The sequence below is a fragment of the Elephantulus edwardii genome, unplaced genomic scaffold (assembly GCF_000299155.1).
Source record: "Elephantulus edwardii isolate Elephantulus edwardi_28Jun2011 unplaced genomic scaffold, EleEdw1.0 scaffold00004, whole genome shotgun sequence".
NCBI classification, from domain to species: domain Eukaryota; kingdom Metazoa; phylum Chordata; class Mammalia; order Macroscelidea; family Macroscelididae; genus Elephantulus; species Elephantulus edwardii.
The window spans coordinates 38,599,016-38,611,575 of record NW_006399754.1 but is presented as its reverse complement, the minus strand read 5'-3'; the positions used below and the strand labels follow the sequence as shown (position 1 = coordinate 38,611,575).

At 44.8% G+C, this 12,560-nt stretch overlaps 1 protein-coding gene across 1 annotated transcript in view; it reads right to left on the bottom strand.

Moving 5' to 3' along the window:
- NBEA (neurobeachin) overlaps positions 1-12,560 on the bottom strand; it is a 924,058-nt gene that overhangs the window by 95,765 nt on the left and 815,733 nt on the right. The window contains exon 50 of the mRNA XM_006879639.1: positions 2,176-2,295. Coding sequence (XP_006879701.1) covers positions 2,176-2,295 — 120 coding nt within the window. The remainder of the gene's footprint in view (positions 1-2,175; positions 2,296-12,560) is intronic.

Below are 12,560 nucleotides of genomic sequence, written 5' to 3'. Positions count from 1 at the left end.
ATTCAGCAAGATATGCCGATGAAAATCTGTCTTCTAAGTGAATTTTCAAAGTATTAAAAGAATCGGTTCTCCGTGTGAACTCTGGTAGCTGAGAAAATGTCATGCTGTTCAGTGGATTCTAGCTCATAGCCTTTCTGGGACATTCCAGACAGAGCAAAACCCTCACAGTGTCATTCATGCTGTGGTGTCCACACTGTGAATGCCACGCTGTGCCGTCCACGCTGTGACATTCACGCTGTGCTTTCCACACTGTGACGCCCACGCTGTGTTGTCCACGCTGTGCAGTCCACGCTGTGAAGTCCACGCTGTGCCTTCCACACTGTGCCGTCCATGCTGTGGTGCCCACACTGCGGCATCCACACTGTGACATCCATGCTGTAACACCCACACTGTGATGTTCACACTGTAGTGTCCACACCACAGCATCCATGCTGTGCTGTCCACGCTGTGGTGTTCATGCTGTGGTGCCCATGCTGTGTCATCCACACTGTGCTGTCCAAGCTGTGATGCCCATGCTGTGGTGTCCACGCTGTGGTGTCCACGCTGTGATGCCCAGGCTGTGATGCCCAGGCTGTGCTGTCCATGCTGTGGTGCCCACGCTGTGCCTTCCACACTGTGCTGTCCAAGCTGTGATGCCCACGCTGTGGTGTCCACACTGTGCTGTCCAAGATGTGATGCCCACGCTGTGACGCCCACGCTGTGCCGTCCATGCTGTGACGCCCACGCTGTGCTGTCCACGCTGTGATGCCCACGCTGTGCTGTCCACACTGTGACGCCCACGCTGTGACGCCCAGCTGTGGTGTCCACGTTGTGCTGTCCACGCTGTGATGCCCACGCTGTGATGCCCACCCTGTGCTGTCCACGCTGTGGTGCCCACTCTTTGGTTCCCACACTGTGGTGCGGATGGAGGCTGAGGACCAGCTTTTCCTACAAGTCTGTCACAGACTCCACTGCCCACTTTGTCTTTGCCAGCTGTGCACATGATGGTGTGTGGGTACTTCAGGATTTACTTCTTTGATCAATATGTAAGATCATTAGGGAAAAACATGAGTGACTTGAGGTGAATGTGCACAGGGACGGCTGTTTTGTAGGCTGGTTCTGGTAAACGTGCTGCATGTGTCAAGCCGCGTGCATTTATGCCAACTCCAGCGGCCATGAGATAAAGGCAGACAGGCTGCAGTCTGCTTGCATGCACTTTGCCATCATGGGAAAAGAAGCAGATCTGAACCCAAGCTGTTTTCTTGATCCAGTTTCTCAGAATCGAACACCACACTCAGTGCCTTTTACCACTGTCATGTGTAGAGAAGCAGGCGTGTCTGACCTTAATTCAATCACCTTCAGTTGGATTAGGACAGACCCTCAATGGAACAATTGTCTTAACAGTTTCAGAGTCATCATATAACAATGATGGGGGATTTTCCTCAAAGAAAAGAGAATTTAAAATAGAGAAGCCTTTCAGAAGTGCATTAACCTGGCTGTCGTCCTAAGTCATGGGAAATGAGAACTAAGAGAGGAACTATTCTGTCTCTGCTTTGATAGAATCCTTTCTTTAAACAAGGGCCTGGTAAATGCAGCACCGATCTTTATGTTTAACAACAGTTAAGAAGTGCACACTGTTCCCCCGCGGCCCGGCATGCTGTGTGCGCTGGTTTAATCTAATGTGCGTGGCTGTGTCCTGTCCCCAGGCACGGGCAAGTAAAAGCTAGGCCCCGCAGAAAGCCTGCATTTTAAATGGGTCTTGTCATTAATGCTTTATTAATTGCCCCGGGCTATGCAAACCCAAAGCCTGGCCGCTATAACAATATGACACTCGTGGGTCAAATGCAATCCCTGCTGTGCGCCATGGACAGGCCGCATATTGACCCAACAGCAGGAAAGCCCATTTATGGGCTCCGCACTCTAGCTGCTGGTTATTCCGTCTAACTCAGATAGGAATTGTTTCTCTGAAATAACTAAGGCACCTAATGGAGTAATAATATCAAACAAAAGAAGCTAAATTGCTTCCCACCAAGTTCAAAATTATTCTTCAGTTCTTTTTAGGTCAGAAGTATGATGCAATTATAAAATATTGTGGAAAAAACCCTGCTGTACAAAATGCCTTACACACTCCCTTAATGAGAAAAAATAGTCCAGTTCTTTTGGAATCCAGCTGACATGCATAAGGAGGGAGCCTACCTTTACATCAGAAGTGTCCCGCTGGCTGGTTCTCCAGGACCTGGCCACAGACGAGAAGGTTCGGTCCGGATGGTCGAATTTGCCATCATTGGCGTTCAGGAAGAAGGTCGTGAAGGGTTCCTGATGAGAAAGCATGACACCGTGAGCCTTCACCCATCCTCACACCCCCACGGGTCTCCAAGCTCCTGGAGGGAGCTCGTGCGGGGGCCTGAACACAAGCCGGTCAGCTGGGGGGCCCCTGGGCTGCAGCCTTGCTGGCAGCTTGCCTCCAACCTTCCTTCCTCTTGTCTGTAAAACATGGGGTGCTAAGGTCCTGACATTGTATTGTCAGGCCACGATTCAGGTGTGGCCTCTAAGATTAAGCCATACGTGACGCAGAGATTTAAGTGCTCTGCTGTGAACTGCAAGATGGTGGTTCTAACTTACTCACCACTCTTCTGGAGAAAGAGTTGTAAGTCCGTTCGGTAAAGATAAAAATGAAGGGGCACCCATGGGGCACTTCTACCTCATGACTCCACAGCCACCAGTGACAGAGACAGCCAAGCACACACCCAAACCCTCTGCCCAGGGCTTGTCCTGAGGTGTGAGACAGTGGGGGTGTGAGCATGTCTACTGAAAGAAGGGTCTCAGCTCTGCTCTGCAGCCAGAACCCAGGGCACTTGAACCAAGGGACTTGCCCAAAAAGCAGCTCCTTTGACCTGGCTCCTGTGTGAGCATATTCCCCAGACAAAACATGCCTGCTTTTCTCTGAGACCTGACAGAGAAGACCCGGGACACGGCCTGGCCAAGGCGGCGACTTTATTAAGGATGTTGCTGTTATCAGGTGCCGTGAGTCGACTACAGCCACAGTGAGCACGTGAACAACAGAGCTGCACGCAGCGTTGCCATGCACCATCCTCCCCACTCAGACATGCTCGGGAACTGCTGCAGGCCCTGCCAATCCAATCTCCAGGATTGGAAAGCATCTCACTCTGTTGTACGTGGGGTCACTACGAGGTGTGAGGGGTGTGGAGGGGACAGTGTGTCACTTTGCTGGAGGTGGAACCACTCTAAGGTGTAAAGATCACTGTCCTTGGGGTCACTTTGAGTTGGAGGCCATTTGGTGGTACTCAACGACCAGGAATTTATTACTGTTGTTTGCCGCTCTGATATAAGATACCTGTCAGTGCAATGGGACAGAGAGCTGCTGTCCCAATCAGGCATGTCCCCCTCATAAATTTATAACATCAAATCCTTATTCCTTGCAAATGTCCAAAAAAGTGTGAGATGAGAGAATCGGGCTTAGGTGGAAGCATTACTGGGAACTTAGAAATCAGACAGACCTGCTGTTGAAATGTTGCTGAAAATTTTACATGATGTGAGAGGCTGGAGTCACACCAGCCAAATTGTTGTTGTTGTTGTTGTTGTTGTTATGTGCCGTCGAGTCGTTTGCGACTCATAGCGACCCTATGTACAACAGCCCTAAACCGTGCTCTATCCTGTGCCAATCTCATTGCCTCTGACACACGCATTCCGAGTACCCCAGTCACTGAATCAATCCACCTCATAGAGGGTCTTCCCCTCCTGCGCTGTCCCTCTACTCTACCCAGCATGATGTCCCTCTCTAAAGATCTGTCTCTCCTTACAACATGTCCAGAGTATGTCAGATGAAGCCCCAGAATCCTTGCCTCCAAGGAGCAGCCTGGTTTAATCCTCTCTACGATGAATCTGTTTGTTTTCTTAGCAGTCCATGGTACATTCAATACTCTTCTCCAGCACCACAGCTCAAAGGCGTCAATTCTCCTTCTATCCTCCCTAGTCATTGCCCAACTCTCTGATGCATAACAAGTGATTGCAAAAACCATGGCCTGCATCAGGCGGACCTTAGTCTCCAGAGAGACACTGTTGCTCTTGAGTATTTTGGAGAGGTCCCTAACCGCAGACTTTCCCATCGCAATACGTTTTTTGATTTCCTGGCTACTGGTGCCAAGAGTGTTGACTGTGGAGCCGAGCAAACTGAAGCTGTGAACAATCTCAATCTCTTTGCCATCCATCCTGATGCTACCGATTGGTCCAGTGGTGAGAATTTTGTCTTGACATTGAGCCTCAGTCCGTATTGAAGGCTGCAGTCCTTGACCCTCTGCAGTAAGTGCATGAGGTCCTCCTCAGTTTCAGCCAAATTTAGGAGGAAAAATTTCTAGGCAATGCCCCTCAGATTCATTTGCTTTGTAGGTTTTAATGGCTTAGTAGTAAGGAGTTGTGCTGATAATCTAAAGGTTTATGATTCTAACCCACAAGCTGCTTCTGCAAACCCACTGGGGGGCCAGCTACGGGATGATACCGACGGGACGGCATGGATCGTAACAACTGAACCCCGTGTGTAACTGCGATGTCAAATGGTATATGGAGGCGATGGTAACACTTTACAGACAGCAGGAAGGAGCTGGGCAGTGGAATGCAAGTGTGTTCAGCTACGAGGTCAATGGATCAGTGGTTTGGATTCATCAGCAGCTCCTCTGGAGGAAGGTAGACATATTCCTCAAAAAAAGGTTTATGGCCTCAGAAACTATGTGAGAGGTGCTGGGGGCTGCGCTCAATGAGCTGACGATGAGCTTGTGTTAGAGAAAACAATGACCGCATGAACAAGACCTCTGTAAGCCTTCATCTGGGCTTACCACTTACCTACAGGGCCACGTGACATAATCTCTCCATTACAAACTTGTGTCTGTTCTTCATCTGTGCACATTCACGACGATAAAAGCTTATGGGCAGCTATGGAAATGAAATAGCAAAACCTCCAAGTGCTTTTCCTGGTCCTGCATTTTAAGGAGGGCAGCCAGCTGTGTGCCCTGAGCCAGCTGTGTACTGCACTCCCCACTGCTGTTCAGAGACCCTCCACGTGACGTAGTTCCTACAGAGCTTCTCACTCCTGTGTCCCCAGGACCAAGCAATGACCAGGTTCATCGTTGTTGTTAAGTGCGGTAGAGTCGTCTGCGACCCATAGCGACCCTATGCACAACCGCTCTGCCTCCCACCCTGTCCAGAGTCCATCTCACAGACTGCGGCACACCAACCCGCATGGCCTGAGTTATTGTATCTTTCGATCTCGTCCAGCGTCTTCCTCTCCTGCGCTGTCCCTCCACCCTTCCAAGCATGATGTTCTTCTCCAAGGAACAGTCCCTCCCGGCCATGTGCCCAAAGTATGTGAGATGGAACTTCAAAATCCTAGCCTCCAAGGAGAATTTCGGTTTCACCCTTTCTAGGGAAGACCTATTTGTTTCCTTGGCGGTCCAGTTCAAGACTCTTCTCCAGCACCAAAACACAAAGGCATCGATCCTTCTGTCATCCTTAGTCATTGTGCAGCTCTCTGAAGTGTAACAAGTAATTGTGAAGACCATTTCACTAAGCTGAAAAAAGGTTTTGATGCACACAGGGATTTAACTTTAGAAGATGCCATTCGTCAATTTTATCCTCTCCAGATTAGGCATTTCTAGCTGTATTTGGCACTCTCTTTATACCATAAACTAGGCCATCTAACCTTGATCCCAGTTTGTCTCTTATGAACTTTATGGTTTGGGGCTTTATTCCCAGGTCTCTGATCCACCTTGATTGATTTTTTTTTGTATGGTATGAGATGGGGATCCTGTTTCAGCTTTCTGCAGGTAGCAGTCCAGTTTTGCCAGCACCATTTGTTGAAGAGGTTATTATTTCCACATTTGACAGCTTTGATTTCCTTGCGGAATATCAGTTGACTATAGACAGCTGGGTCGATTTCTGGGTTCTCAATTCTGTTCCATTGGTCTATGTACCTGTCATTGTACCAGTACCATGCTGTTTTGGTTGCCGCTTCTGTGTAGTAGGTTTTGAGGTGAGACTGGAACTCTTATAACTATGGAAAGTGGTCTCACGCTTTCTCAGAAAGTTCAAAACAAAAATACCATTTGATCCAGCAATTTCACTACTGGGGTTAGACCCTAAAGAAATCAGAACTATGACTCAAACAGATGTATGCACATCTACATTTACTGCTGCATTATTCACAATACTGAAGAGGTGGAAGCAGCTCAAGTGACCACCAACAAATAGAAAAACTACGGTCCATTCACACAATGGAATATTACACAGCAATGAAAAACTATCAACTCGTAAAACATTATACAACATGAGTGAGCCTGGAGAATATTGTTGTTGTTGTTATGTGCCATCAAGTCACCCATGACTCATAGCAACCCTATGGCTTGTATCAGGTGCACCTTAGTCTTTAGACTGACATTATTGCTCTTTAGCATTTTGGAGAGGTCCCTATGTTCTCCAAATATGTTGGACATTATGCTAAGTGAAGTACCTTAGTCACAAAAGGACAAATATTGCATAATACCACTGTTATAAAATACGACTGACCTGGGGGGTTTGGAGTAGAACAGGAAAAGAGTAGGATAGCTAATGAACCCTGCTTTGGAACAGATGAGGGGAAGAATATATGATTAGGTATTACATGTATGACAGCTACCTTGAACAAGAGGTGCACTGCAAAGTGGACTGGGAGGGGAAAGGAGGGAAATGGGAAATGTGCAACAATGAATACATAAATTTTAAAATATTCAATTTTGAGTTCTCTTCTGAAGGACAATGTTATAAGTGATATTATATTAATTATATTTATTATATTATATTATCCACACACAACAAGGAACAGGGTTGCTATGCATCACAGGCAACTCAACCAATAACATACTCTGACAGGTTTGGAAGCAGGAGTAGCATCCAATTCCTAAACAACATGCCTCCAGAAACTATGAACTTTGATAAATGTCGACAGTTGCAGAGGAGTTCCAAGCCTTTAGTTCACAGGTCGCTATGAGTCGTGCTCAACTGGAAGGCAATCAACAACAACAACATACAAGGGGCACCTGTTAATACCTCTGTTTTTCAAATATACACTCCCAAGCTCAAGCCAAAGAGGAGGAAATTAAAAATTTTTACCAAAACTTGCAGTCCAATATTGACCAAACTACAATATAGATGCATTAGTTATAACTGGTGACTGGAATGCAAAAGTTGGAAACAATGAAGGAATGGCAGTTGGAAGGATGGACTTGGGACAGAAATGAGGCTGGAGATAGAATAATCAAATTTTCTATATTTAATGATTGATTCACTGTAAATATCTTTTAAAAAAAACACCAACACAAACGGTGACTTTGCAAATGGACCTCCCCTGATGGACGGCACTGGAATCTGACTGACTACATCTGTGGACGGAATCGTTGGAGAAGCTCAGTCTCAAGAAACTCCAGTATCAATAGTCAAAATTAATCTAGGGAGGACTGTGGAGAAGATCATCAATTAATTATATGCAAATCCAAATTAAGGCCAAAGAAAATTAAAATAAGTCCCTGAGAACCAAAATATGATCTTGAATCTATTCTTCCTGAATTTCAGTCATCTTAGAATAATTACATGGCCTAGAGGATGTAAGCAATGCTGAATTGTACAAGGAGAAATCGTTGACATGGAGTGTTTTGTTGTGTGCATTTCACCACACTAAAATAACAAACAATTTCAAAAGAGAAAGAAAAGAAAAAAAGAGTAGGTTTGAAGCAATGACCACCAGTGATTGAAGACCAGATGAGTTGTGGGATAACATCAAGGCTATCATGCATGAAGAGAGCGAGAGATCACTACAAAGTCCCAAGAAGAAAGAAAGAAAAAAAATTGGATGTCAGAAGAGACTCTGAAACTTGTTCTAGGATATAGAGAAGCTACAGCCAAATGCTGAACAGAAGAACTCAAAGGGCAGCTTGAGAAGACAAAGCAAAATACTATAATGGAATGTGCAGAACTAGAATTGGAGAATAAAAAGGGAAGAACTCGCTCTGCATTTCTCAAGCTGAGAAAACTGAAAAACAAATTTAAGCCTCGAGTCACAATACTGAAAGATGCTATTGGCAATATACTGAAAGATCCAGGAAGTAGCAAACGAAGATGGAGGGAATACAGGCACTGCACCAAAAAGAATTGACTGATCCTTGTTTTGAAGTGCTGTTGAGTTGACTCCGAAGCATAGCGACCCTATGTACAACAGCTCTGAAGCCAGCTCTATCCTGAGCCAACCTTATCATCTCTGACACACCTACCCTCACTACCCCAGTCACTGAGTCAATCCATGTCATCGAAGATCTTCCTCCCTTGTGCTGTCCCTTCACTCTTCCAAGCATGATATCCCAAAGGACTGGTCCCTTCTTGCAACATGCCCAGAGTATGTCAGACAGAACTTAGATCTCCTTGCTTCAAAGAGGCAGCCTGGTTTCACCCTTTCCAAGACAAACCTGTTTGTTTTCTTAGCAGCCACTGGTATATTCAATACTCTTCTCCAGTATCACAACTAAAAGACATAGATTCTTCTTCTGTCATCTTTAGTCATTGTCCAGTTCTTCGATGCAAAGCAAGTAATTGCAGAGACCATGGCCTGGATCAGGTGCACCTTAGTTTCCACACTGACATCATTGCTCTTCAGTATTCGGAGAGGTCCCTAATAGCAGAATTTCCCAATGCAATTCATCTTTTGATTTCCTAGTTGCTGGTACCAAGAGTGTTGACTGTAGAACCAAGCAAACTGAAGCTGTCAACAATCTCAATCTCTTCACCATCTATTACAATCCTGCCAATCTGCCCAGGGGTGAGGATCTTTGTTTTCTTGATGTTGAGCTTCAATCCATATTGAAGGCTGCAGTCCTTGACCTTCCACAGCAAGTGTTTCAGGTCCTCCTCAGTTTTGGTAAGCAAGGTCATGCCATTTGCATAATGCAAGTTGTTCATGAGTTCTCCAATCTGATGCCACATCTTCCTCATAGACCCCAGGTTCCTGGATGATCTATTCCGCATACAGACAGAAAAGGTATGGAGATAGGCTGCATCCCTAACATACACCCTTCTTGATTTTCAACCATGCAGTGCTTCCTTGCTCTGTTCTGACGACTGCCTTCTGGTCCAAGCACAGGTTTTGCATAAGCACAATCATGTGTATTGGGATTCCCATTTTTCTGAGTCAGCAACAGTTTTTGTGTGATCTACACAGTCAAAATGCTTTTGCTAGTTCATGTAATACAGATAGACATTCCTCTGGTACTCTCTGCTTTCAGCTAAGATCTATCTAACATTGGCTATAATGTCCCTAGTGCCATGGACTCTTATAAACCCAGCCTGCACTTCTGAAAGTTTCAGTCATTTTGGGTCATTTTCAGCAGGATCTTGCTTACTTGTGATATTACTGATATTGTTTGACATTCTGACACCCTGCTAGGTCACCTCATTTTTAGAATGAGAATAAATATGGATCTCTTCCAGTCAGTTGGCCAGGTGGTTGCCCCCAGATTTCTTGGCACAACCTGGTAAGCATGTCCAGGACAAAATCTGCTTGTTGAAATATGCCAACTGGTATGCCATCAATTTCTGGAGCCTTGCTTCTTGCCAATTCCTTTAGTGCAGTTGGAAATTCCTGCATCATCAAAGGGTCTTGATCTTATGTTGTTTTATTAAATTCTTCTGTGTCAGTCAATTCTTTGGATTCTTTCTGGATCATTCAGCATTCAGCCCACCGCATCCTTAAGAACTGCAGCTTGAGGCTTGAGTTTGTTCAATTCCTTCAGCTTAAGAAATGCTAAGCAAGTTCATCAATTTTTGTTTTCCAATGCCAGCTCTTTGTACTTTTCATTATAATACTTTGCTCTGTCATCCCGAGCTGCCCTTTGAAATTCTCTGTTCGGCTCCTTACCTTCTTGGTTTCTTCCCTTTGCTTTGGCTTCTTGGTGGTCTAGTGTAATATTCAGAGTCTCTTCTGACATCCATTTTGGTCTTGATAACCTCCCTCAGCTCATCCAGTCTTCGCTCATTAGTATTCAAGGCCTCAAATATGCTCCTGAGATGGTCTTTAAATCCAAGAGGGACATACTCAAGGACAAACTTGGCTTCTTGTAGATTTGATTTATTTTAACTTTATTTTGAACTGGCATATGAGTATTGATGGTTTGTTCCCCAATCAGCCTTTAGCCTAGTTTTCACAGTTGATATTGAGCTTCTCCAAAGATTTTTCCCACATATATAATCAATCTGATTCCTGTGGAGGCCAGCAGGTGAGATAGAGATGCATAGATTGCCATTTGTGTTTCTTATAAATGGTATTTGCAATGAATCAATTGTTGATTGTACAGAATTCTCTTTCCATTTCCAGCCTCTCTTCTGTCACGTCCATGTTTCCTGACTATTGATCCTTCTTCTTTGTTCCCAACTTTGCATCCCAGTCACCCATTATTTCTAATGTATCTTGGTTACATGCTTGATTGACTTGTGATTGCAATAGTTGGTACAAGTCATCTGTTCCCTCCTCTTTGGCTCTGGTTGTTGGTGCACAAATTTAACAGGAACCAGTGACAATGAGGGAGAGAGCTGAAGGTTCACTGAAGGCATTGGCAAAAAGTAAGACCTCAGGAATAGATAAAATATCAATTGATTTGTTTCAACTAACAGATGCAGCCCTGGATACTCACAAGTCTGTGCAGGAATTTTGAAGGACAGCTGTCTGGCCAACAGATTGGAAGAGGTCCGTATTTGTTCCCATTCCCAAGAAAGATGATCCAACAGAATGGGGAAACTATCAAATAATACCATTAATATCATATGCAAGCAAAATACTGACTGAAGATAATTAATAAATGCAGTAAACACTACACAGATAATGAACAGTGCAAAGTTCCAGCAGGGTTTAGAAGAGGTTGTGGTACCAGGGATATCACTGCTGACGTCAGATGGATCCTGGCTGAAAGAAAGGAATACTAGAAGAGTGTCTATTTGTCCTTTATTGACTGTGCAAAGGCATCTGACCGTGTGGGTCATAAATTATTGCTAACATTGAGAAGAATGAATATCCCAGAGCATTTAATTGTGCTCATGTGAAACTCATATCTAGACCAAGAAGCTGTTGTGAAAACAGAGCAAGGGAATTAAGAGAGGAGTACATCTCTTTCCAAATGTATTCAATCTGTATGAAGAGGAAATTATTTGAGAAGCTGAACACCAATGGTACCAGTGGTCATGAAATAAGGAGACGTACTGCACTCAGGGATCTGTCTATATTATTGAAGAGCAATAATGTCAGTTTGAGGACTAAGGTGTGTCTGATTCAGAACATAGTCTTTCATTTCACCTGCCATGCATCTGAGAGCCCAACAATGAATAAGGATGACAGAAGAATTCCATATGACCCAGCTATTTCAGGACTTGGAATATACCCTGAGAATATGAGCACTGAGGCACAGAGATTTGTACACCAATGTTCACAGCAGCATTACTCACCATTGCAAGAACATGGCAACAGCCCAAATGTCCAGCCACAAATGAACAGATTGAGAAAATATGGTACATTCACACAATGGAATACTATGCAGCATGCAGAAAGAATTGTTTTGCAAATTATTACCTAACTTGGAGGGCCTGGAGAGCATTATGCTGATTAATTAACTCAGTCTCACAAGGACAAATATTGTATAAACTATTATTGTAAAATGAGTATGAGAATCCAAAGGAAGGGAGGATGGAAGCAGAGGAGTGAGGAAGTGCGGGGCCGGGGCCGGGGGGGTTAGTCATGTAGTTGTGTAATTTGATGGGGGAGAGGTGAGGGAATTGGAAGAATCTGTTCTCAAAAACAATGGATTCAAATTTTGTAAATAAGCTAATATATAAAAAATAAAATTTTAACCATCTAAAAACAAACAAACCAAAAGGAATTGATGCCTTTGAGCTGTGGTGTTGGAGAAGAGCACGGAACAACCCACGGGCGGCCAAGAGAACAAACAGTTGTGACTTGGAGAGGGTGCTGCCGAAGTGCTCTTTGGAGGCAAAAAAGATAAAGCTTCATCTCATATGCTTTGGGCTTCCTGCGAGGAGGGGTATTCTGGGAGAGGGGCATCACCCTTGGAAAGGAAGAGCGTTGATGAAGAAGAGTCCAACCCTCTTCCAAGCGGATAGACACAGTGACGGCTGCAATGGGCTTTAGTGTGTCTGGAAGTTTGAGACGGTGCAGAACAGAATGGGGCTCAGACCTGCTGTTCACAGGGTCACTATGGGTCACACCAACACCTAACACAACAGCTGAAATCACTGAAGCAACTCCTATTCAAAATAAGTTCTTTCAATCACCCTCACGCAGCTTTCAAATCATTAAAAAGCTTCACTTCTTTTGTTGCACTAAAGTTCACTGACACTGAGTCAATTCCAACTCCCTCAAACCCTCTTTACCTGAGGATCCAGCCTCGCTTTCTCTGTGGTGTGGCTGGAGGATTTGAACCATCAACATTTCTGTTAGCAGTTCAACATGGAGCAAACTACAGCACCAGGGGGTCCTGTTTGGT